Source organism: Thermobia domestica, chromosome 2, assembly GCF_964235325.1.
Source record: "Thermobia domestica chromosome 2, izTheDome1.hap1.1, whole genome shotgun sequence".
NCBI lineage: Eukaryota > Metazoa > Arthropoda > Insecta > Zygentoma > Lepismatidae > Thermobia > Thermobia domestica.
In genome coordinates, this window is record NC_137455.1 from 357,176,650 (window position 1) to 357,204,458 (window position 27,809).

At 36.3% G+C, this 27,809-nt stretch overlaps 1 protein-coding gene across 10 annotated transcripts in view; it reads right to left on the reverse strand.

The window, feature by feature from the left end:
* LOC145678807 (histone-lysine N-methyltransferase 2C-like) overlaps positions 1-27,809 on the reverse strand; it is a 262,032-nt gene that overhangs the window by 220,081 nt on the left and 14,142 nt on the right. For all 10 annotated transcript variants that reach the window (XM_081749328.1, XM_081749335.1, XM_081749329.1 and 7 more), the window contains exons 3-9: positions 25,955-26,153; positions 23,782-23,958; positions 21,578-21,820; positions 20,705-20,802; positions 15,428-15,700; positions 6,029-6,148; positions 3,968-4,134 (exon numbers count right to left, since the gene is read on the reverse strand). In XM_081749328.1, coding sequence (XP_081605454.1) covers positions 3,968-4,134; positions 6,029-6,148; positions 15,428-15,700; positions 20,705-20,802; positions 21,578-21,820; positions 23,782-23,958; positions 25,955-26,153 — 1,277 coding nt within the window. The remainder of the gene's footprint in view (positions 1-3,967; positions 4,135-6,028; positions 6,149-15,427; positions 15,701-20,704; positions 20,803-21,577; positions 21,821-23,781; positions 23,959-25,954; positions 26,154-27,809) is intronic.

Genomic DNA, 27,809 nt, shown 5'->3' on the forward strand with positions numbered 1-27,809 from the left:
TACCGGTCTTGCTCAACTTTCGTCAGAATATCATATGCTTAGGGGCACGAGTTTTTCGCACTAAGAATTTGAAAATTACGCGTTTCGTTTTTCATATTTCGCCTTTTGTCGCATTTTCCAAATAAAGTTTTGCATTTTGTAGCTCTTGTGGAAAAGATATTCCCTGACAATTTTACAACTGTTCTTTTTATTCATAGATCACTACAGAAATAAACCATTAACTGCCTAAAAACAAAATACACTGATTATTTCACTTGACATTGTAAATTTCACTTATAGAAAACTATATTTAAAAAAAAAAAAAAAAAAAAATCAAACTGAAGGGGAAAATGTAACTAAATTTACTATGAGTAGGAAAGTTTTGCTGTCCTCTGAAAACACATAGGCACAAGTTACATTTAAGCATTAAACATAAGCATGTCACATGTTTCCACATTTTCCTCCTCCATTGTTGTGCATTTGTCACTTATCATCAGTTCATACTTAGAAAAAAAAAATCCCTCACAATTAGCATTGCTTGTTGGAAGCCACACGTATGTAAGTGCATTTACAACAAACTTCAAACAACCATCATTTCAGAACTTCCCATCCAGCTGCGATGGTGATAGCTAACGGGCAACGTATTCCCTATAGTCGTGTCCTAATCACCCAAAATGCACAGTTCATGCCACGTTCTACGTTCCGTCAGCGGAAAACTAACATTTTAAAGTAATGAAAACTTATTTTTAAAATTTCGCGCAAAACTTGTCATAAACTCATTTGTACATTATTTTGGCTGTATGCGGCTCAAGCAGTTTAATTCTCTTTTATTTTAAAAGGGTTGTCACCTGCAAGCAGATTATGTTTCTCTGTGTGCGTTTTCTTGCTCAGAGGATGCAGACGACTGGCTTAAACCTTGGCCAGTGCTTCTCTAGCCAATCACAGCTCTGTCCGCTCTTACGTCATCCAGCACGAGAAACTCACGCGAACAGCGAGAACTAGAGAGAATTGGCGGTAGGCAGCACTACTTGGCGCCGACACGATGGAGATGAACAGCTCACGTATACAGGGTGTCTACTAAAATTCCAAAATGAAATTTCGTAGCTTTTTCGTGACCTTTTCTTTACAAAATCATAAAATTTCCAAACATATTCAATAGCGAATTCGGGTGCGAATTAGGACGAATTTTCATCCATGCGATAGAAACGTACTTTGTTTGCGATTTGGTAGCGTCTAAAGCCGACCATAGACATTTTTGGTGGTGAATTTTGACGTTTTATAAAACAAGCTTTTCTAATCTGTACTTACATTTGCACAGTTAAAAAAATTGTGACCCAAACGCTAAATTTCATGACTTTTTCGTGACTTTCATCACCGTTTTCTGATTTCGTGACATTCGTGACCGATAGACACCCTGTTATAGTTAATTATTAAAATTTTAAGTCCATTTGTGCGTATTGGTTGTGATTTGCATGTTATCTCCTCATGCCTTGTGGTAATCAGTTTATGTGCATGGTACCGAAAATAATTCTTACTTATTGTTTGTGGTGTTTATTATCTTTCGAAAAATATGATGCTGAATCTTTAGCGTGTAAGTATATTTAAAGGTTGTATTTCGAATCTTTGCCTATGTGTAGTTAGCGTTGAAGGGAGCTATTACTTGTAATAACTTGTTTCATCATCAACGTTCGGGCAAAACATTCTATTTACGACTATCTAATGTGATGTTTGCTCTCTTTGAGTTACCATCCTATGGAGTAAACGTCATAAACTGCCAATTTCGCGCAACGCAACTGAAACCAGTAAAATACACATAGAATATCATAAACGGTCAAGAAACTGAAAATAACTGAATAACTGAATTCTGACGCATTTAGTTTTATCACGCATTGCGAAAAACTCGTGCCTCTACATACGCTGTAATTGATGCCCACTACGAGGAGAATCTTGGAGATCGATTTCAAGAAAGAAAACAACTGAACCACCTTTTCAGCACAATTTTTTCACAAACCTGCGCAGTATTTGCGCCTTTATCGAGATAAAATTGTAAAATTACGACGCTGTTTTGCGAAAAGTTCATTCATCTTCACGGTGCAATACTACTCTGATTACAAGAATTCAGACACTTTTTGCACATTTACTATCTTAAACTGTCAGCTGTCAAATGACGTTAAGTCTGACCCGCTGCGACTCATACACAGATTTGTTACATTAACGCTATTTCATGCGCACAAGGCTCAATACTTTTTAGAAGACTTGATATTATTACAGATCAGATCTATAAAATCAACACAAATTATAGAAGTGGAAACCTAATATATATATTTTTAATATTATACTGTTTGAATTCTTATTTTTATCTCTTCGAAATCCCATTTGCAGTTTTGAAATGTGATTATTTCACACTTTTATCATCAATAAAGATGTTAATGATAAATCTAATAATATTTTAAAATGTTCTAGTATTCTTCAAAATATTCTATATTTTTGGTTAATACTACCCATTCCCCAGTTTTAGAATTCTCCTCCGAAATACCGTTCTCCCCCAAAATGTACTATTTTCCTTTTCAAATTTACAATTCCGTCCTCTAACTTTAACATTCGTCAGTTTCATTGTACTATTTTCCATGAAAAATTGAATTCCCCCAAATATTTTCATAGGTGCAACCTGTGCTCTAAAATCACCTATTCTTTACGAAGTGTCTGAGGACACGTTTATTAGAAACTTCTGTCACCTTACTAAACCAACTTCAAATTCCCCCTTTCCCTCCGAACTGCACAATTATATATACCAGTGTTGGGAAGTAAAATAACTATTATCTGAAATAAGCCTGATATGTGCTAAATAAATGAACTAGCCTAAGGGAAATATGATGATGAAAAAGAAGCTTACGTGCTTTTACAAAGTTATTGATTCCATTGGCTATTTTTAACACTATATGCAATCTAACGAATAATTAAGTTGACTATAATCTGGAATTGCTATATACAGAAAACCCGTTAACATTTATTAAAGTAATATTAAAATAAAGCATATTGTGTTAAATATGTGGACAGATTTCACGTTAGGCTTTAACTTTCACTAATTACATGAAGATTCTGGCTACATAACGTTTATTCATAATAGATATTACACGAAGGAAAACTTTATTTTATACACCGTGTTTATAATAATACTATTATACTTTACCATAAAGTGTTAGTAAGTCGCTTTGGATAATCGCATTTAAATGAAATTAGTCACATTCGAAAGAAAAACTCAAAATATTTTTTACTATACCTCATAGACATTGAATGTGGGGCCCACAAGTGGCGATGCAGACATCAAAACGATATTCCCATTCACGCCACACACGCTCCAACATATCTGATAAAATGGACTGGATGGCAGCACTGAAACGAACTTGCACTTCTTGCAAGTTTTGAGGCAATCGGGTACATAGACACAATCCTTTACGTAATCCCATAAAAGGAAGTCACAAACCGAAAAGCCAGGCGACCTCGGCGGCCATTGTAGAAGATTTCATCATTTCCGACATGTCCATAACTCCTCAAAACTTATTCTTTGATAACAACACAATACAACAAAAGGAAATAAATTTACGTTAGCACATTATGGCATAACAGTACAGAAACATAAAAAGTTTCCCAAGCAGCAGAAATAGCAACTGCCTGCTATGTCAAAGAATGAACCCATATCGACTAATCACAAAGTAAACATAAGTGAATTTACTTTTTCTCTGCTTGATCCTATCCATTATTGACACTGTTCTCCATTGTTGAGATGCACAAAAACATTTGAGTTTTTCTTTCAAATGTGACCAATTTCCTTTAAATACAATTACCCAAAGCGACGTAATACCAATTTCAACTATGATGGTATTTTTATGAACACGTTGAATATTGTCTACTTTCCACAACACAGATACTTAGAAAAAGCTTTTTGCTTTGTTCCACCTTTACTATGAGCTTAATGTTATAAACTTACCATGCACTTCCATCCTAACTTGGGAACTGTAGCTACTGCCGGTCGAATGCAGTAAGAATGGTATGCTTTATCACAAACTTCACACAACAATAACCTGGATTCATCCTCTGGCTGACGACACACTTGACACAACCTGCAATCTGCACACTGCCATCCAGCGCGAACAGCTACACAAGAAAGAACAATTTCGTTATTTAGATTCCAGTAACAAACAAACCGAACTTATTAAAAAATTCAACTCTTAATTTCACTAATAGTATTAATGCCGTTAGATGTGATGTCTTATCAGATTTTCAGGAAGTCGAGTTTGGTCTTTACCAGAGTCCCTATTCATTAGTTTCCATCACACATACATGATCTGTGTTCAAGTATTTCATATTGAAAACCTAATATAATGTACATAAAATTTTCCAAGCGTTATCAGTTTGACTAAAATAACTATTTTGAAACAACTGTACAAAATATTCAGACATAGAATCTACGCAGTGCGGCAATTAGGAAACAAAAACAGCTCTGTAAAAAAACACGAATAACAAACAGGATCAATGCATCGGTTTATTCTAAGTAGGGAACTCTTTTGTTCACACATAGTTTTGCATGATTCAGTAAATTACGGAAATACTTCTGTAAGTTCTAGACCAACAGTAGATCCTAGTCATTGCTTTCAAGATGGTGAAAACAATCAAAAAGCAACCCTTCAGTAGTAATTTGGTGAGAAGAAAGTAAAGACAGGAGGACAAGTCTAGCGATATAAGGGGGACTAGTAACACGAACTTTTTTTTGGGTCAAAAATTCAAGGATAATCACCGCATTGTGATGCAACAGCCTCAAGTAGAGGTCATTCCGATACTCCAGTCTTACACATGTACACGTGCAATTCCTCGCAGCAGAAATTTCGGAACTTCCATATAAAAGCTCCACTTTGGTAGATCGGTACAAATTCCAGGGAAATAATTTCTCTGCTATCGTAAAAACCATCAGGAGTGACTATTTTGTTTTAAATGGTAAATCTGGATCCTTCCACTACACACTATGCCGCTTAGTTTCCACATATTTATATTCTACCATGATTTTCTGGAGAAATTTTGCTCCCTTTCAGCAGCGGCCATTAACTTTGGCAATTGTGCATTCTTTGCACGTTCTGCACCTCTGTTAATGGGACACGTACGTGCACACAGCTTCCGTTTCATTAAATACTTCGTTATTACTCGGCGAACAGTTTTTGTATTTACTCCCAGAGGTCTGATATTATCCTGACCTATAGTTCGGTCATTCAAAATGATATCCTGAACTTCGTCAATCACTTCAGTCGTTCTGACAGACCTATCAAAAATCTTTTTAAACATATCAAAAATGTGTCCGTTGGAGTTCTCCTTTACGCGAATAGAGAATTTTATACTCATTCTTTGTTCAACTCTTGATTTGATTTTAGCATCCCTTTCAGCAGCTAGGCTACATGAGACGGGGACCTACAGCTTAACATGGGATCCAAACTACATGAGCTCCCGCCGGGAATGGAACCCGATCTCCCACGCGAAAGATATGTAGCCACGAGGAACTGCGATGAGGTATCACACATAAGTCTATACTTAGCCGTGTCGGCCTACACTGGTGGCCAGTCAAGCTGGAAATTTCTGAACGTATTTTTAAAGACACGCAAGGTTCACCACTATGAAAAACTTTCGTGTCAAAACTAACCTTGCAAGAAAAAAGTAAGTCACATTTCCTAATTGCCGCTGTGTAGTACATTTCTTTTTTCCTTTTCAAAAAGAAATTAGAATCAGTCTCGTAACAATCATTAACAAAACACTATTTCACACAAATATTTTATAGCCTTTAAAAAAAAAAAAAAAAAAAAAAAAAACTAACTCAAAACTAGATCAAACAAAAGCTAGAGGAACTTAATCTAGGAATAACAATATTAGGTAAAGATTTCGAATTACCACAAGAAAATATATTTCTCGAATAAAAACAATTAGCACATTTAATGTGTAAATATCTAAATCTCTCTTTCCCTTAACTGAAATTCCAAATGGTTTTATAATATAAAATATTACATACCTGGTGATAAGGCCAAAGGAAGACAGTTGCCATGATAGTGACGTCCACACGAAGTGCACATCATTAAATTTGATACATTGCCGAATGAATAACACGTTACACATACGCTCTCCCCATTACCTGCAATAAATTCGTGCAATACATCAGTAACACTTAATGCGGAAATCAAAAGAAATTATTGCCGGAAAATGAATGCTTTTACTTAAGAAAATTATTTTACTGCTATAAAAACAACTTTTGTAGGAAACAGTTTTCCTGTAGGCCACAGTTTAAGAAATGGTCATAATTTCCATTTAACAGGTAAAACAATCAGAAACGGTTGCAGATAAAGAAATGAGAGAAAAATTGAGATAGGACAGTACAGAATGGGGCTTCTGCTTGTCACTCAGGGTCCTAAGATCACTCGACATTTTAAACTGCAAACTATACCTTGTGATAGGGTGTTTATGTAACTTCGCCCAGTGTCATATCTCCGAGCCTGTTGAAGATACCGTAAACAAACGAAAATATCAATAATAAAAGCGGATGGAGGAATCAATTGGGACTGGAACAGCCTTCTCGTCAAGTTTTCTGAGGAACATAACCTAACTTCGATATCTGAAATAGGAAGATAGTGAAAGTGACATCGTTCGAAACCTTTTGGAAAACACTATGCAAGCAAATTAAGTCCACCAACATTCTAAGGAAAAATAACCAGAACAATTGCAATTTCAGTACTGGCTTGTCCCTTACTTTGTCCAGTTAACGTTCCTGACGGTATCTTGATCAAACATAAAAGTGAATATCACAATGGAATGGGCGCAATCCATGAACTATCTCTGCAGGTCCTGGAGGGAAAAAGGAATCTGATTTTAATAGTACAAATCGGAAGACGGGGCATGTGACAGATCGTTCAAAATGCTTCGCCGATGTGGAACTCTTCTTGGGAAAATGCTTTTTAAGATGACAGACTAGGAATGTGTATTGATATGGTTAAAATGAGCAAAGCAGAACGTTCAAAAGGGAAAGTTATAACAAATTGCACTGAACAAACACATGGGATAGACATTCACTTTAGTAGCACCGGTATAATATGAAATGAAAATGTAGTCTTTCTCTTGATAGATATAACGACAGTGTAGCTTTCTGGAAAAATGCATTTAAGCTAAATACTACAGTTGGTGTGTTCGTATCTTATGCTACACCTAGATGTGTCTAGGGGCTGTTTGTATTCTTAATCAATTGTTTCTTCTTTCAAATCCCAAATTACTCTTCTTTCAGGTGCCTACAGTGTTACAGTGATACATTGTTTTGAAAGTATTAGGTGCAGGGGAGGCTATTACGGTGTTTCTTTCTGTTGTTAAGTGCTGAAACACGCTATACGTATTCAAGTGGCAATTCCACTCAAGAACACAACGTTGTACATGAATGAGGAAACATTTAATATGTTAATGATATTGGGTAAATGTCATCAAAATTACAGTGCAGCAGCGGTGTTAAACGCTCATCGCTATCCTGACAGATGTCCGTTCTTGCGTCATGTATTTCGGTGTTTAGCTGATCGGCTGAGAAGTACTTGGACGCATTTCTCATGCATATGGTGTACGTAGGATTCCTGTTGTTATACGTAATGACAATATTATCATCGATATTCTTCCTGTGATTGCTGTCAACCCCTCACATTTCAAGTCGACAATTAACTCCTGACCGTCGTATACGTCAAACCAGCGTTCTACGTATAGTTCTTCAACACCATTTATGCCCACATCACATTTCATTACATCAAGAAATCACTACGACCGATTATAATCGACTATGTCAATATTGTCAATGGGCACAGGGCAAGTTACAGGAACAGCCAGAATTTTTTAGTTGCTATGTATTATGGACTGATGAGGCTAAGTTTACAATGACAAATAGGTTATCTTCCTCATGCACATTACTGGTCTACCAACAATCCCCACCAGTTACGTGAGGCGACTAACGTCGGTGGAGTATCAATGTGTGAACTGGGATAATCGGTCATTATAGCATCACGCCCTGGTTTTTCGACGAACATTGATTAATTAGTGTGCGGTTTAGACTTTTCCTTGAACGTAACTTACAAACATTCCTAAAAGAAGTGCCTATTGTATATCATACAAATATGTAGATACAATTAGATGGTTGTCGTACGCACACTGCCTGTATCTGCATATCAGAAACATTAAATTTCCTGGTCGGTAGATTGGACAGGATTTAGCTGTAGCATTTCTTTCGCGGTTTCCTGAACTGGCATATATGAACGTTTTCTCCTGGGGGCGAATAAGAGACACTGTTTAGCAGGAAAGGCCATTAAATGTATGAAACGAGGATCGCAGCAGCGTTCCAAGCTATTGGAGAAACAGAGCTGGACACCGTATAGCTCACAAATTCGACAAGAATTGTTCACTGTTTGGCACCTAATAATGGACATTTCGAACATTTGTGAGCTCAATGTTGTACAGTTCCATCTTCACGATCATGTTCACTGATCGTATCGTCTAAATGAGCGATTTGCCTGTCATAATCACTATGTTTCGAATGTTATATATCTAATTTTTCGTTCCATAATGTTTCTAGAATCAGCACATATTGCATGATATTAGGATTACTCCATTATTTCGCATACGTCTGTTCAGTGTAGTATTGTATTATTTAGTGTATTCATCTGTTACAAATTAATATGCACGTCATATAGACTTTTAATAGCCTATCTAATCAGCTGATTTTCCATTTACTAATGCAAGCTTAATTCCCGTAACAGCACAGTTTGAAGCATGATGTGTATGATCGTCACTACATTAATTTCTTTGACTCAATTAAAACTAAAATCTGACCAAACCAGATTAACTAACTAACTCTATGGCCTATGGAACCCGGAGGTTCAGTGCCGCGTTCACAAAAGCTCTCCACTGACTTCTATCCTTAGCTAATTGGATCCAGTTTCTACTTTGTATTCCTATCTTTGCGAGATCCATCTTAATATTATCCTCCCATCTGCGCCTAGGTCTTCCTAATGGTAGTTTTCCTATGGGTCTACCAGTCAAGACTTTGAAAGCGTTTCTACTTTCTTCCATTCTACCTACATGACCTGCCCACCTAAGCCTCCTAGACTTGACGACCCTAACAATGTTGGGTAAACCGTATAAACTATGTAGTTCCTCGTTATGAAGCTTCCGCCATTCCCCATTCTCGTTCCTCTTGGGTCCGAATATTCTTCTCAGGATCCTGTTCTCAAATACTTTCAGTCTATGTTCTTCCCTCAGAGTAAGCGACCATGTTTCACAACCATACAGAACAACAGGCATGATTATCGTTTTATATATTTTAAGCTTCAAATTCCTCGACAGAATTCGCGACGACAAGAGATTTTGAACCGAATAGTAACACGAATTCCCTGCTTTTAGTCGACATTTAATTTCTTCGTGAATATGATTTTCGTCTGTTAATATTGATCCTAAATATTTGGAAGTATCCACTTTCTCAAAAGTATTATTTAATATTTTAACGCCTCCACAATTTGCCGTATTACGGTCCCGACGCACTTCCATGTATTTAGTTTTCTCTGCATTTACTTCTAAACCCATGTCCCTGCAAGCGTTTAATAATATCTCTGCATTTATTTCTACTGTTCTCCTATCATCCCCTATTAAATTTACATCATCAGCATATGCCATAACCTGGTGAATGTCGTTCAACTCTAGGCCCTGGTTGCTATCTTTGATTTTCCTTATGGCGTATTCCAGCACAAAGTTAAATAATAATGGCCTCAACGCATCTCCTTGTTTCAGGCCATTTTCGACGTGGAAGCTCGTAGACAAAAAATTTCCTAGCCGGACTTTACTTTGGGATTCACTTAAACATATCTTAATTAATCTAATTAGCTTTCTCGGTATTCCAAGCTCTGTAAGAACGTTGTATAATGTTTCTCTCCTAACCGAGTCGTAAGAATTTCTAAAATCAATAAATAGTAGATGTACCGGGGTATTGTATTTCCACTTTTTTTCGAGTATTTGGCGAATGGTAAATATTTGGTCGATAGTTGATCGATTTCGTCTAAATCCGCACTGATAATCTCCAATAATTTCATCTGCGTATGGGGTCAATCTTGCTAACAGAATATTTGAAAGGATTTTATAGGATGTTGACAGAAGAGAAATGCCTCGATTATTATTACAGTCAGTTTTGTCGCCTTTCTTGTGAATTGGAACAATGATTGACTCTTTCCACTCTTGTGGCAATTCTTCCTTGTTCCAGATAAGGAGAATGAGTTTGTGTATCTTGTTCCACAATTTTTCGCCTCCAGCTAAAATTAACTCAGCCGGAATTTCATCTACACCCGGAGATTTGTGTTTCTTTAATTTCTTTATAGCGGCTTCCACTTCTATTCGATTGGGTTCTGGAATATACGGTTCTGCGGTGTGTATCTCCTTTTCTCCACGCACATTAGTTTTTGGCTGCGTGTTCAGCAAATCGTCAAAGAAATCTTTCCATCTATTTAAAGGCTATCCGTATCAATGAGAACTGTTCCGTCAGATTTCTTTAATATATAAGCACGAGGTTGATAGCCTTTCTTAAATTCGCTGATCCCCTTATACATGTCCCGAATATTTTTATTTTTACTATTATCTTCAAGTTCCTTAATTTTAGCTTTCAAAAAATCCCGTTTCTTTGTTCTAAAAGTTTTGGAAGTTTCCCGCCTGATATCTGCGAAATTTTGTGTACTTATTTCATTCGGATTAGTTTTAATAAATAATAGTTAAATAGATTTTATTTTTAATGAAAGTAAAGAAGTCCCAAAGCTACACTGAACGGCATTCATATATTCATTTCTTGTTATGGATGTCAGTAACGTATTCTGTTTTTCTTGTTGTCAAATGTCGTCGCTACACGATTGCTAGTATGTATCTGAAACTGGTAGCAAGTACATAATTAAATGATATTAATAGTACTATTAGTTTCCAAGTGTTATGATGCTTGACTTGCTTGATACAGGATCGGGGTCCTAACTTGCTATTACATCAATTACTTTAGTCCCGATTATCTTGGCCTTAGACGTTCATAGACTTATTTTGTTTTTCCGAATGTTACCCAACAGGTAGAGGCATTTCGAACCATTTGTCACTTGCACTATCTTTCTATTTGAAATACCGACGTTAGGTTTCTCTCACAGTGACGACCCTGAGGATGTTCCCGTAACCAATGAGGTGTCCTCTTGTACTTTTATTGTCCAAATTATAGTTTAGTAACACAATATTCAACACGCTCCGAGATATGGCCACTGGGTGAGGATACACAAACAACTTACCATAAGATATAACTTGCCAAGGAAGCAAACAAAATGTTTCATTTGATGCATCCCCGGACACACTCGTATCACAGCTTTTCTTTCGTCCTTACTTCCAACCATTTCTCGTTACGTTAAACTGAAACGCCATCTGTTACATGGTGGCCATTTTGTAAACTAAAAAATTTTTCCTACATTTTTCCAATTTCCAACGATATATTGTAAGGCATAAAGGCATACTACGCATTTGAAATTTTCGACTGACTACCCAGGGCCCTGAGTATAAAACAAAACGCTCTCCATTTTTGTCATCCTTTCACCACTAGTTGTTTCTTACAGAATCACCCTGTATAGGTCTTATGTATTGAGTAATGAGAACAGGAATGGAAAATATTTTATAATCAATCCTCTGTGTCACTAACTTGTCCAATTACAAATTACAATCGTCCATGACTGGAGGGAACAATCAAGTTTTAACACAACAATTTCTCTAAAGGTGCTAATTCAATGATACACAGAAAAAATGCACGACTGGACGAAGATTTGAACCCGCGATCTTCGGCGTACCGTGCAGTTGCGTTAAGGTAAAATTTAATGTTTATCCAATATAGGTTTGCTTGTACCTAAGAATGTTCATTCTTTAGATAGTAAGGAAAACGTTGTACCCTTTCGATTTTATTTGTCACAATTTACTCATGGGATGTGCCATACAACAATGATGCAACGCAATTTTGAGAATGATTGCTCAATTTAAAAACCAGTGCAATTTAATACAAGAAAAATTTAAAAAAAAAAAAATAATAATGAAATCTAAGTTTTACATCTCGCGATTATGCTGGTTAGGCTAAAGGAGAAGGTGATAATGAGAAATGGATGAAATAGTGGAATGAAGAAAATGGGAGGAAACAGGAGAACCCTGAGGAAACCCACGAGCACGGTGTTTGTCCACCACACAGTCCACACCGGAGGACCCCAAGCACCGGATGTGAACTCTCTACCACTGAGCCACCGCGCCCTAATTAAAATTTTTAGTTTAATATCCCTAAAGTAAAGTATTTTTCCCTATACACTGAGTTAGATTTATAGAGGTAAATTAGAATGGGGAAACACAGGGTTTTCATAAAGTATGGACGGATTTAATTCGCTTATAATTTACATAAAAATGCTCATATTGAAATCAAATAAAGTGCAAACGGTAGCGGAAGGATTAAATTTTTACCTGTAATCTGCACCAGCTCAGTTCATTCACCGCCACACCTCCAACTGGGCGCCATTTACGTCTACACATTCGCGTAGGACCGTCTAGGAATCGACTTCTGTGGGCTGTTGATGATGCTTTCCCTTACCCTGCTCACTGTTGCAGGCGATGTTGGCGGCCTCCCACTTCGAGGACGGTCCAGGACGCTTCCTGTCTCCAAGAACTTAGCATGCCACTTTCGGACTGCACTCTCAGTCGGTGCTGGCTTTTTGAACTCTTTGGTGAACTTTCGACACACCAGAATTGGCCTTGCCCTCCCTCTCCCTCTCTCAACGTGTTCAGAGTTGCCAACTAAAAATTTAATCCTTCTGCTACCGTTTGCACTTTATTTGATTTCATTATGAGCATTTTTATGAAAATTATAAGCAAATTAAATCCGTCCAGACTTTATGAAAACCCTGTATTAAGTTATGTTTGATGTTGGGCTTTACATACGAATTGGAAAAGTGAATGACTTCTCAGATCAGACTTCGGATTCCCATGACCATACATATTTCTCCAATTGGTTTTGACGAATTCATCGAAATGACTCACTTGACTGGATTTTACTTGATCATGACACACTGTGAAACTAAGGGAATGTCTCCACTACAACAGAGTGCAAATACTAATATGAATTGTCAGAGGTCTTGCGTACACAGTAGATTCTTCCAAGCACAACGAGAGTTGTGGTACACTTCATGGGTAGCTAAGTACAGACTTCAATCTGACACTGTATGGCTGTTCAGGGACTAGATTGAGTAGAGTACGGTAAGCTAGAGACCTGGGTTCAATTCTCGGTGCAGTCACATATTTTTCACTCTCGTACCTCAAGGAATGTGTTCCAAATCAACAGAAAAATAATATTTACTTATACAGGGTGTAAAGAAAGGTTGTTTACAACGCTTGGGAGGTGATTATACAGATGAAAACAAATAAAAATGTCTATGTAACACAATGTCCATCTCGGCCTCCTAACCGAGTTACGGACGTCGAAAAGGGTGGGAAAATGAACCTTGAAGGCTAATTCTGGAAAAACAAGAGATAGAAGGGCGGTGTTAGGCGGCCCACAGACTCTCAACATGGATTATCCAAACATACTAAGATTAGGTATGTACAAGGCGAGCGCAAGGAATTCCCCAAAGGATGCGAAGCATGCCGCGGACGTTATGAGGGCAAAGTGAGGCATCCTTTGCGGAATCCCTTGCGCTCGCCTTGTACACATCTAATCTTAGTATCTTTGAACAGTCCATGTTGAGAGTCTGTGGACCGCCTAACACCGCCCTTCTATCTCTTGTTTTTTTCAGAATTAGCCTTCAAGGTTCATTTTCCCACCCTTTTGGACGTCCCTAACTCGGTTAGGAGGCCGAGATGGACATTGTGTTACATAGACATTTTTATTTGTTTTCATCTGTAGAATCACCTCCCAAGCGTTGTAAACAACCTTTCTTTACACCCTGTATACAGGATCGCAGTGTGACAGCGAAAGGAAATATTGTATTTCTAGTTGGTATATTAACTACTGCGTTCTATACGGTAAGTTATAAATTTTCAAGCATAAAATCTCACACTGAACTTGAAGAAGGAAAACTGATTTAATTCGCATTTGCAATTTTATTCTCCACATATGGACACGCAGTTTAAGCACGACATTCAACTCAGTCCACAGAGAATCGAAGCCGAAATCACGAAAAGATTAATCCTGGCAAATTTTAAAAGTAGGTGTTTGAATATTTAGTTTCCATTTCCTATTTTACAAGTCTACAGCCACAATCGTCGAACTGGCAACAGTGGGATAGTTAATTACATTGTACCAAATGGGAAATCACTGCATGCGATTTTAGGAAGAAACTGAGTAGTAGAGGTAAAGGAAGTTTACACTTTAGCAACCGCCTTCCTGAGATGATTTCAAAAAAATCCTGTTTTAGAAGAAGAAAAACAATGTGTTATCTGCATACAATTTATGCTTGAAGTTCACACTATAAGTGTTTCCTCGTATCTAAAACAAACTTACGAGCTATTCGTCGATTATATACCATCGTTTTAATAGTTCATCGAAGATTATGTTCATTATCTAGTGAATTCTACATAGGACATTTTATGTGTCGTAATTTCTGTTCATTTTCGTACTAGAAATATGCAACGACTGTTTTTTATCCATGTCGGTTCCGGCGTCCCCCACAGGAGACATAAAATATGATGACATTATTATTTCTTTACAACTCTAAAATCAGGCTGGCAATATTGAAAACAGTTTACAAGGGATGATCCATCTATGATCATCCCCTGTAAACAGTGTCAATGTTGTAAGTTTGATTTTAAAGTTGTAAAGAAATAATAATGTCACATTTTATGTCCCCTGAGGGGGACGCCGGGACCGACATGGTTATACAGTTATTTCTCTCTTATGAGAAATATTGAGCGCAGTGAAAACAAACGTTTATACAAGTAAAATTGTTAAAGTTGGTCCGAAAATTAATTTGACTACTTGTGTATATTAGGCATTTTTAGAAAAAAAAAAAAAAAAAAAAAAAAAACACTAGTCATAGAACGCAATTAGGTACTTGTGAAATGCAATGTTAAAAGCCAAAAATTTCTTTGATATGCTGGGTTACAAAGTATAATCTCCACGCATAACCACTATAGTCAAAATGTACTCGGTTCATCAATGTTCTGAAAACACAGTAGCAATAAAATGAGTCAAAAGAATCACATTTTCCTTTATATTTGAATTTCTCTTAATATCAAAGTTACATAATAAGGAACTTCTATCGAATTTATGTCTTTTCCTTTGAAGAAAGGAAACATATTAAACAAATATTCCTCCTCTTTTTAATTTCATATAACCATGAAGAAAATGTATAACAATACTTACATAATATGCGGACTTGGTCTAAATGCTGTGAACACACAAGTATTGTAATTTTCATGTCCTGGAATGACCCAGAAGCAGCAGCACATGGGAAGTGATATATTCTAGAACATCCAGATACTTTACATGAAATACTAGCTCCAAAATGACCACATTGAGAACACCGTTGAATAGAGCTCTGTAATACGACTTGCGCTACATTTTCAAAGACAAGATCTTCAGATCTGGTAACTCCGGTTGACCATAAAGCACATGACTCGTGAACATAGAAATGACCTATAAGTAAACCACAAAGAATATTTTGTCAATGAAAACGTAAAGAAGTAAAACTAATTAAATCATATCACTGTTAACTTTAAACATCAGATATAAAATGAAATCACACGGAATTTGTACATGAATTAAAGATAGATACTTTTCTTTAACTTACTTAACTATTCAAAATATAAAGCAATAGCGGGTACCAACTTCTGGATGTGATTCTCCATACCAAATGAAACAAACAAAATCTAACTAGTGAAATGCAGAAGCAAGAGAATTTAAGTTCTAGTACTAATTAAACCTCCATGCAAATTCATTTTTAAAAAACCGCTTTTAGGAATCAGTCTGAAATATATTCCTAAAGTTGAGGTGGACTGACCCCACTCGTCCCTGACTCAGGTCAACTCTCAGCAACAAATCTCCATGATAAAGCCTTCTAAATTAAAAAAATTATAACTTGGAGCTTCAATAAAAATACAGTACACTTATTTTCTTTGCAGATAGAGTAAACTCATTCCTTGAGTAACTAATTTCAGCCTCAAATAATATCAAGTGTTGAGTAGGAAATTTACTAGTTATAGATGGAAGCTGCCACATTCTAGAGATGAGTTGGCAAAAAGGGTTTTATTTATTGAGTGTAATAAACTAAGGATTACTATGATCTTGTTTACTTGATATAGTAATGGATATGTGTGTGTTGAGGTCCAAATATAGTTGATTTAAGAATATTACAGTCATATACCGGATCATCCCGTAAGTATGTTGTATTTTTGCACCGTGAGGAAAAGAACAATAATTCACCTAGAACACTATCGTTAGTCAGGAAAACAGTCTCCATCGGACTCCATAACAGTCTGCCATCTGTCAACCAGTTATTCAATTAACACTAAAAGTTACCAGTTTTGGAGGCAAAGAACTAGTTACTGCTCGTCCCACGACTACTATCTTGCAGTGTTTTCCCCCAAAGGTGGTTTTGCAGAATGTAAAAAAGACAGTAAGTAGCCTTATTGATGCAAGGTGGGTGAAAACACTCAGTAGGAATTTTCTCCCAGCCAAATTCCTCGTAGCACAGGTCATTCTTGCCGTGTATGGGCACGCGTTATCACAGTTGATAAGCAGAGCTTTGCGATGAAACAGAGCAGGACGCTCCTCCAACAATGCAAAGGAAATGAAATGAAATCTTTGAGTTTTACGTCCCACGGTTATGCCGGTTAGGCTAAAGGAGACGGTGATGATGAGTAATGAATGAAATGGTGGAATGAAGAAAATGGGAGGAAACGGGAGAACCCCGAGAAAACCCACGCACACGGTGTTTGTCTCCAACAATGCAGTCCGCAGATGCTCAAGCTGCTGACAGTAGACATATGCATTGATTGTTTGGCTACGTGGCAAAAGCACGAAATGGATCAGCTCAAGGATATCCCACTAAACATTCAACATCACTAGAGCAACCCAAAAGCATAAAAAAACAACAACAATTTACACATATGGTTGATACCTTGAACATGGTTGTGGTTGTCTAAGGGTCCAGAAGAAACTAATTTTAAAACCATAATAAAGCATAATTTTAGAAAATAAAGCATAAAGCATAATTTAAAATATATAGCACAATTCTTGGAAAATTCTGTTTAACAGCAAGTTTAACATACTGTATTAATGTTTTTTAAAACCGATGTTTACATTGAAAGATCAATGAGAACATAACAATGCAAATATGAAAAGCTTATTTTTATTTCGGTGTAATCCTTTGATGTGGAGAAAAGAAAAAAGGAAAAGAAGAAAACTTTCCGCCACCAATGAATAGTACACAAGAACTCCACACTATGTTATTATGTGTACCTCTTGAACTTGAGCATTTTCTGTACTTTTTGGTGGCATCTTTTACTTTACCTTTCTGTATATATGCACCTCTAAGGCGCACACACGTGATAAAAAATTGACTCGAGTAAAGCATATCTCTGTACAGTGCATTAAGCAGAAAGTCCATTAAATATGAAAGAAACTGGTTATATAAAATATTAATAAATAGATCAAGATATTTAGAATATTTAATGTATAGTAAATAATATACGTTATACAGGATTAATGTAAAATAATGATTGAAATTAACAATAAAGCATAATTAAACAAAAAATAAAGCATAATGTGGTTTGCTCTAAACATCACTTTCCTGAGTCCTGTTTTGGCACAGTTCCTCCCCCTCTCCTTTACAGGTACCCAGTGACGTTTGCGTGTGATGTTATGGTAGAGGACTCACTTTTCATATTGTCACTATTCTGCTCTGAAATGGCTTATGTCTGCGACGGGTGAGCATGAAACTGCAGAGTCCACCCGCTGCTGTTTCTGTTAAGGCATTAAAAGCACGGTACCGATTTACCGAGTTCGACACATCCCCAAGGTTCTATAGATGACGATGAACAGTTGAATGGATGACATGACGTTGGCTGGGCAATTTTCCAACAGTTTGTATTGGATTTGAATCCACCTCTACTCGCAAGGTATCGTTGTCCAGCTGCACCGGTCTTAATCTGCTCGTGGCTTATCGGTGACACTGTCCACTGACCTCTGGCACTTTCGCACATCCACAGCACTCTAACCATATATGGCACTGATATTTCGTGCAGCTGAGCTGGCTGAATGTCCCTAGTGAAATTCACACATAACATGCCTAACGTGGTCCTCCGACAATGTCATAGTCAAACACAAGCCACAATTTCAAAGCGTGGAGTAGACCGTTTTCCTACACAATGAAGTGCCCTATATGACATAAGTATGGCACGTGCCGTGTACTTCACTATTCGCTCGTCAGATGGGATCAGTGCAGCATATTATATATATATATATATATATATATATATATATATATATATATATATATATATATATATATATATATATATATATATATATATATATATATATATACCTACGGGATGAGCTGATAAGAGTGATTGTCCTACAAGGAATGAATACTACCTATGTCAGAAGTCGATATTGCTAATAAAATTGCAAATTTAAAAGAGTTAGTACGTACTCTAATTGATTAGGCCTAATTTATGTATTTTTGCAAGTTGCGACGAAATACATATATTTTTACTAACAAAAATAGCAATATACATATTCCAAAGTGAAATTTTAGAAATCTATCAACTGGAGAAGTAGGATAAATTCACCCTCTCGAGGTCGACCCTGGCAGTGGAAATGACTGGGAAGCCTCGAACAATAAATACGCCACACTGCACTGAAATCAAATAAATTTTACGGAAGTTACGATGGAAAATTAGTTTCTTGTCATATTACGTAAAAGAGGAAGCTTCCAAGTCGGAAGGGAATTTATTCCTTAACCAATTTCAACCTCAGTGAGGAAATCTCAAAGAAAACATCAACTAAACTGCGTCAAAATTGATTACCAAAATTATCCTGGAAATTTTATATTCATTTTTGTACCACTATTACATAATAGTTTGCAGGTAGGATTACAGAATTAGGGATAAACTTGAAATATACAACTAGAAGGCAAAAACTAAAATTATGCCACAATAATTACATAATGGAAAACACTCTGTACTCTCTTACCACAAGTTTACAAAAAGCGTGAAATTAAATTAAATTTCTATTCTTATTAGAGAACAAACACATCATCCAGTTCCTTTCTAGATGGTAAAGTGCCAAGAACCGACGAGACGCTGCCAGGTGGATAGAAAGCTATGCACTGTATTAGAGAAGATGTAGAACGAACTTTGCCGGAAACGCAAGAAATGAAGCAATCACCGGCTTGTCATTATTTTAATGTGCACACCTCGAGCAGTTGTTTCTCCGGAAGGGGACTGGTTCCGATCCGGCCATCGATGTGTTGCAGGCAGAATTGTGATTTATCGAATCATACAATGCCAACCCAGTGCTCTGCGGTCCAATGACAATTGACACGTGTCAATTCCTGCTGCTATCGATGATAATGTGCGGTTAACAGTGATATACATGAGGAACGTTGGCTGCGAAGACCCGTATCTAACAGTCTACAGTGAACTGAATGCTCAAACGCACTCGTGCTTCGTCCACTGTTAAAGCAGGGTGTCTACTAAAATTCCAAAATGAAATTTTATAACTTTTTCGTGATTTTTTCTTTATCAAACCATGAAATTTTTCTAGAGCGAATTTGGGTGCGAATTAGGTAGAATTTTCATGCATGCGATTTAGTAGTGTCTAAAGGTGCCACAGACATTCTTGGTGGTGAATTTTGACGTTTTATAGAACAATATTTTCCAGTCTGTACTTATATTTGTACAGAAACAAAATCGTGACGCCAAAGCTAAATTTCTTGACTTTCATGACCGATAGACACCCTGTGAAGTCTGCTGTTAATCGTGCAACGGTTTCTGCTCTCTCCTGTTTTACCGACCTCGACAGTCTACGACGTCCGACATCTCTAATGAAATGTGACCACCTCATATCTATTGGTTTGGTGCTGCTTTCAACGTCCTCTTCCCATCTCTGAGAGACACTAACCATTACAGCTCTCGACCATCAGGCAAGTAGCGCTATTTCCGAGATGTTCGTTCCTCGTCGTCCGGCAATCACAATCTGACCCCTATCAAACTGTGATATATTGCTGGCTTTCTCCATTCTACGCACAAGCATCATGTTAACTAATCGAGTGAGATCTCTTATCACCGTCTGCTGAGCAGTTTCCTGTGTCCTGTCAGCCCAACGGCTTCATTTGAAAACGTAACGAGTGGTAATAATGTTTTGGCTGGTCAGAGTATATGCTACCACAACTACAAAGGAAATCAAAGTCTCGTATTACATGTTCAAAAGTTGTAAAAGCACATCATTTGTGACACCTGTTTCATAAACGAGATAAAGCCACTTAACCGTAATTGTAAGCAGTACTTTATTTTCAAATAAAGAATATAAACTAATACAATAAAACAATAGAAAATGTCTTGACAATCAAAGTTATAGTAGAAGTAGTAGAGAGAAAAGAAAATATCCAATACAAATAAAGCCGTAATTCCCTACCTGTACTTTCAAAGAGTACATGGATATCTGGTTCCTCTGTATAGCCAACTATACTAAGTTCTTCAACTGGTTCTGCTAATCCATTATGCGACAAACGCCTGCAAAGTTAACACGTTTCACATCAAAACAAAAGCAATTTGAAACGAGTAAGTAAACTTAATGAGCTCACTAGTATATGCTTTACAAAACACGTTATGACTGAAGCTAGCTATTTTTCTCATTGGAATAATAATAAAATCACATTTTTTTAAAAAAAATTATCTGACTAAATAAAACAGTGAATTGTAAGGTAATTGCTAATAAGTAGTAAAACAATGATCCTATGTAATTCAAGTAGGCAAAGTTACACTTGCTTCGAAATCCTCGGCTAGATTTACCACCATGTTGTATATGCTGAGGTTTCCCTTCGAAACACTTCAGCAAATGATAATAGAATACATTCTATAATTTCTTCGGCCAGTATTCCGGTGAGTTAATGATGAGCGGCATATTTCACATATGTCAAACTGGAAACTTCGGTTACACATGTAGAAAGTGAGCTTACGCCAAGGAAAAGAACTAATATTCTTTTCCACATCTACACTGATTTCCTTTGTTTTCAACACTACAAAAAAACTATAATTATGTTATAGATTACATCTTTCTTTATTTATATTATTTTCCGTAAGTGACTGATTTAATATTATTGTGGTTAATAATTATATTTTTTCAATACAATCACTTTTCAGTTTGCGTTCACATCGTACGTTTTATTGTTTATGAATTCATTTAAGCAAACATATATTTTTTTTCAATAATTTCTATCAAATAATTTATTTGCTTTCAAAAATTAAATACAATACAGATACAGCACGTAGAAAAGTTGTCACTCACTTGGCTTTAGGTAGATTTTTCTGCCGCCTGTATACCATAACTCCACTTCGCGGACTTTTATCCCCGAAAGTGTCCTTCTCTATGTCTGACTCCAAATTTGGGGTAACACTCCTAGGGCTTCTTTCCACACGCTCTGATAGCTTTTGAGCATAAAATCCTTCTGGACACGAAAGTCTCATCAGATCACCTTGTCCAAGCTGACTACGTTCACTTAGATTACAGAGAGAGCACACTTTGCCTGGCCTAAAATGTAAAGTACAAAATTATCACAATGTGGATTATAACAGCATGTTTTGATAACAGTACGTTCACAATGCACAGAACTTCAGCCCTATTCGTCAAAGTTTTTTTTTCAGCTCTATTCGTCAGTTTTTTTTTTTTTTTTTTTTTTTTTTTTTTTTTTTTTTTTTTAAACTAAGACATAAGATAATGTTGCAGACTGGCATACACAAAAATTAAGTTTTGAAACAGGCCTACATTTGGAAATTTTAAATTGATGCTACTTTTAGCCTAGTGGACTCTAAATATCGTAGATATGACCCTGTATATATATATATATATATATATATATATATATATATATATATATATATATATATATATATATATATATATATATATGTCAATGATTATCTTGATATTAACAAGTTAATTTTAATTAATAATACTACTTACCATTAAAGAATTGAAACAAACCTAGAAGCTTAACTTAATTTGAATCAAATCATCAAATCAAATCTTCGAGTTTTACGTCCCACCTTACGCCGAGTAGGCTAAAAAACGGTGATGACGAGAATGAATGAAATGGTGGAATGAAGAAAGTAGGAAGAAATGGGAAAACCCACACATAAGGAGTTTGTTCACCATAAAGCCCACTTGACGCGAGCTGGAATCGAACCACGGACCCCATGCACAAGAAGTGAACGCTCTATCACTGAGCCACCGCTGCCCTCTTAACTTAATTTGAGTAAGTATTAATTTCATTAATGAGGAATTATAACAATCAATGAAGATCAGGATATATATATATATATACAGCAAGCCTTCAACTAAACACACGGGTGATATATAATGTAGGTAAACTGAATATTATTGTTAAAATTAAAATGAACTACGTATTCATGGAATATACTAACACGCTCAGGAAGTTTAGTAATCCTTTCACTTTTTTAAAATTCTGATTCCTAAAAAATCCTTGCACTGCATGCTTTTGGATCTCACCTAGAACTTTAATCACAGAGGATAAAAACAGAATAAACACCACCACCAATATATATATATATATATATATATATATATATATATATATATATATATATAAATGGACTCACTAGGATAGAGAGCAGACAGAAATACCTTATCGACTGGCTGACTGTTACACGTCAGTTGAATGTTATTTGTGATCTTACGTAGAAATATATACCAAAATCTTTCCATTGGCCATAAATTAGGGAGGGAAGACAATCTTTACTATCAAGTTCCAAACTTATATCCTCACTTGTATTCTTCAGGATCGACAAGCAGAGAATTTCATACGTCATGTCTCTCTTGAAGTATGTCGTTAGATGCCGAGGAAAAGGTGACGAGTGCCTCGAAATGGTTCGCAGACTTTAGTCTCTTTTGGACGGTTTAACGCACGACAATTTTTATTCACTCTTAACAAATATGTATCTTATCGTATTACTGTGTATGTATATCCTTATGTAAGTACCAAACACAATGATGATAATGAGGGAAGTCACACAATCATGGCATATATTTCTAAGTCTGTGTACAATAAAATGGATTCACTACGACTATTAAACCGCACTTTCGATACATTTCAACTTTACTTTTTAATTCTGCTAGTGGTTGTAGGTGTTAGAAACGGGAGGGGGAAAAGAACAATTTTAGATATTATTAAGAAGAGGAAGAGACATTGGTTGGGACATTGGCTAACAAGAAACTTTATCATGAGGGACGTACTAGACGGTACGGTGGCAGTAAAGAGAGAGAGGGGGCGAAAAAGACCACAATTAATGGAGGATATCATAACAGAAAAATCATACGTGAAAGAGCTTCGCGGAAGACCGTGGAGCATGGAACGTTCTCAGTTTCATAAGTTACTTGTCAATAATGGCAAAATACCTATGATGATGATGATGTGAGTGGTTTATTAATTTAATGCTATCATTAATTTATACTTAACTGAAATTCGCACTTACCACTGTTCCTGAAACAAAGGCACATCTTCAGTGGGAGTACTTTTCTCTGCAGTGCCTTCCCCGTCGCCTCGCTCCTCTGCCCTGCTGGGAGATTCTGAACCTTCAAAAGACGCATCTCGACTTCTTTCTCGTCGACGCCCACGAATACTTCGTCCCATTCCCCGAACATACACTCCACTGAAAATGATAATATGGAATGCATATTAAATTAGAATATTTACACGAAAACAAAAATACTACCACTTCACGACATATGTGGCCAAGTGGCTATTTTTTGTGTGGGTCGTCTAAGTTCCGGTTCGATCACAAAACCTGCAAAAATGCCGGGTAGTGATTGGGATTCCCTTTCAAGTTGCAAACCATCTCTCACAGCCTAAGTTACATTAAAAAAAAAAAAAAAAAAATCCAAAGTAATATTGCTGATGGTATCAACTGGACAATTTAATACTTCTTTAATAATAATAAAATAATGTGTGTGTATCTGTCATCAGTTTTTCGCATGGAAAAGAGCGACCTAAAACCATTAAACTGTGTACACAGATAGTGTTTGAGCCGATCTAATCGCGTACGAAGCAGTTTTTTCGATCTTCGGCTCGGGCCGGATTTGCGGGTACAAATGTACACAAGTTTATAGCGATTTTGAAGAACACATGCATAGATGCAACCAACATTACGTATTTGTTATGCGGGTTTACATAACAGTAGGGGATAAATACCCGGTCACTGGAATAAGGACAGTCCTCTTCCTTGTTTTCTAATAAGGTTCTGAATTAAGAGCTGGCAATTATGGGCGCTCACTGCTAATGTTTATTACATTTTTAAGTGTTTTCATGAATTCAAACAGTTATGAGCGGCCTTACCAGGGTGGTACAAAACTTTCGGCGTTGACCGAGTACACTAGTCTCGTTTAACCGAATTTCTAAGTTAATCGAATCGCTATTAATAGAAAAGCTTTACTTTTTAAAAAGCACGACCTCAAATTTTAATACCGACAATGAGTACAGGATGTTTCAAAATGAATATCGGAGTTTTAAGGCTTTGTAGTATTTATTACAATTAATTTACAATTATAAATAATACATCAAATTAAAGAGCAACTCAAACAATTTTGTACGCACGCATGAGCATGCAGTGTTTCCTATCTGCCGTTAGAAAGCTCTAGTAGCAAAAATGGCAACTAGTGAGAGAAAACGCTTGATGTTTTACATTTTGCAAAGACTGCATCTGTAGTTACAGTATAATTTTGCTTTCCATATTAAGTTCAATTGCAATCCACCAAATGATAACATCTGTAGATGGTATCATCATCAGTTTGAAAACACCGGCTGTCTGTCTAAAAGAAAAAAGTACGGGACGGTCAAGAGTGATTGAAAAACCTGTTAAATAAGTGAGAATATCTTTCACGCGTAACCCCAAGACATCACTTCGGAAGACCAGTAGTGAATTAGCATTTACAGTGACGTCTATGTGGAGAATTTTAAGGAGATTGAAACATTTAACGAAGAGGATTGAAGTAGTTGCTGCACCAATTACTTCGAACACTGATCAAGGTTTGGGAAGAACTCTCCTATTTACTCGATGTGTGTCGTGTGATGAATGATGCTCACATTGAACACTTGTAGCAAGAACTGTTTGAGTTGCTCTTTCGTTTGATGTATTATTTATTACTGTAAGAGAAATGTAATAAATACTACAAAACTTTGAAACCCGATATTGATTTTCAAACACCCTGTATTTGTTTTAATCTAACAATTATTTAGCGAAAGAGTGAGTTCATTCACTGTACTCACGCACTGCCCCCACTTGCCCTCTATTTGTAGCATACGTACTGCACTGTGCTGTACTGTAAAGCTGACGAGACACCTACCAGTTGAGATGTGTATACAAATATACAGTACGGTATATCAACAAACTTCACTCCAGTTTAACTGATTTCGTTCATCTGAAGTATCATCGCCCCAATCACATTCATATGAACGGTACTCTTAATGTATCGCGAAACAATTGGAAACAAATTTCAATAAAGAGGTAGTAAACTTCGGTTTAAAAAGCTAGAATAAAAGCAACCAGATCTGCTGTGTTATCAAATAAATATTTAAATAAAAAATAAGTTACTATGTTATAAAGGGTACGAAAGTATATGAAAAAGACTAAATAGGGAATCTGTACAAACCTTTTCCATCTTCTCAATTTTAAACCCAGTGGTTTTTTCCTAGGCCTTGGAGGTCCCCTTCCATCCTGATCTTTCTTTGGCCTTCCAGGACCTCTTCTAATGCTTAATGGTTTGCCACTCACAGATGGTTGCAAAGGAGGGGCATCCGGAAGTGTCATCAAGCTCTCCTCCTGTGGAACAGGTGTAGACGATGTTGACTCTGAAATAACGAAAATAATACTATTAACAATATATTTCTTTTAACAACATAAACGAAGTTAAATCTCAACAAATCGAACACACATACTTCTCATGAATTTTTACTTCATTATTATTCACTTTTCGACGTTTTAAGTCTATGCTTGACTCAATTCCTTTATTCCTTCCGTAGAGCATGAAGTGGAATACACTATAAAATCTCAAGGACTGCCATAACAGCTCAATCCAGACGAACCACATCATAATCTTCTGAAAGTTTACCACAGATACTATCCTCTGCACCACTTTGCTAAGGTAATTTATTTCTTTCCTTCCACATAAATATCAAAATCTTTTCTCGAGACCCTTGCATGTTATTCAAAAAGAGATAGGAAAAAACATAATCTATTCCATGATCATCATCCTAGTCTTACCGCCTACAACACCTTCCTGTACCTATTTTTACCATTCATCTTTTACCAACAGTGTTGTGAAAAACCAGGGAGAAAAAAAAAAAAACCCTAGTGGATTTTATTAAAATTTTGTACGTACATTTAAAAGCGTATTCCTATTTAAAGTACCATTAAAATATTAATGTTTGTACGCAATTCCTTTGTCGCAAACGGGGAATCCGTGAAGCCCCACCCGAATTTCGTAGCACATACTTTGCACAATTGGCACTCACATTTTGTACAGTGACAAAAAGGTAGGTAATTCTAAGAATTGAAATAAAATTTCCTATTACCCTCATGATTCAAATCCCTGGACCACCTGTCCTGACTGAAGATTCCTTTAGTTTCAGGATTGGCAAAAACCATGGTTTATATTGATAAAAGCAAAAAAAAAAAAAAAAAAAAAAAAAAAAAAAAAGGGGGGGTTGGTTTAAACCAGATATCTTTTTGTTTGTTTGTTTGTTTTTTGTTTAAATCATTTGCTCTATGTATTTATATCACTTATGGACAGAAGTAAGTTTGTTTCGCTTTGTGTTATTATGCAACAACCGGCTTATGCAAGAAGGGTTCACGTAAGCTTAAAGCGGAATCCAAACCGTTTCTCGGCTTACATCCGAGAGAAGGTGTTTTCCACTTGAACTTGAAACCGGGACTAATTGGTCACAAATTCTATACGTATGCCGACTCATTCACGACGGACTCCTGATAAAAATACGTTGTACTGATCTTTATATACGTGTTAATATAATTGTCAAGAATCATTTCAGAAGGACAAAAAGAAATAGTTGCACAAGTGAAACAATTATACAGAATTACATATGAACAACTTCAAAATACTGCAGAGTACAGATGAACTAATTAATTTAGTCCAAGTTAGTTCACTACGACTTTTATTAGTCTAAGTTAAAGAAATACAATGACTTAATTTGCATATCAGTAAGAAAAGTGAATAAAGATAGGTATTATTTGAGTCAACTTTGGTTCTGACCCATTTATACCTAAACAGCAGGGTTGGCTGGTTTAAACCAAAAAACGAAGGATGTTCGTAAAAGTGTAAGTGTTCGTAAAATCTTGATGAGCACACATTTGTGGGTTATCACGTTTCACTCCCGTATAATATTCGTATTATATTCAGACCTAAATTTCCCATTCATTACGCAAAGTGATATTACAAAAACATTTTTTTAATAAGTTTATGAATGTTTCTTTTGTGATTCTTTTATAGT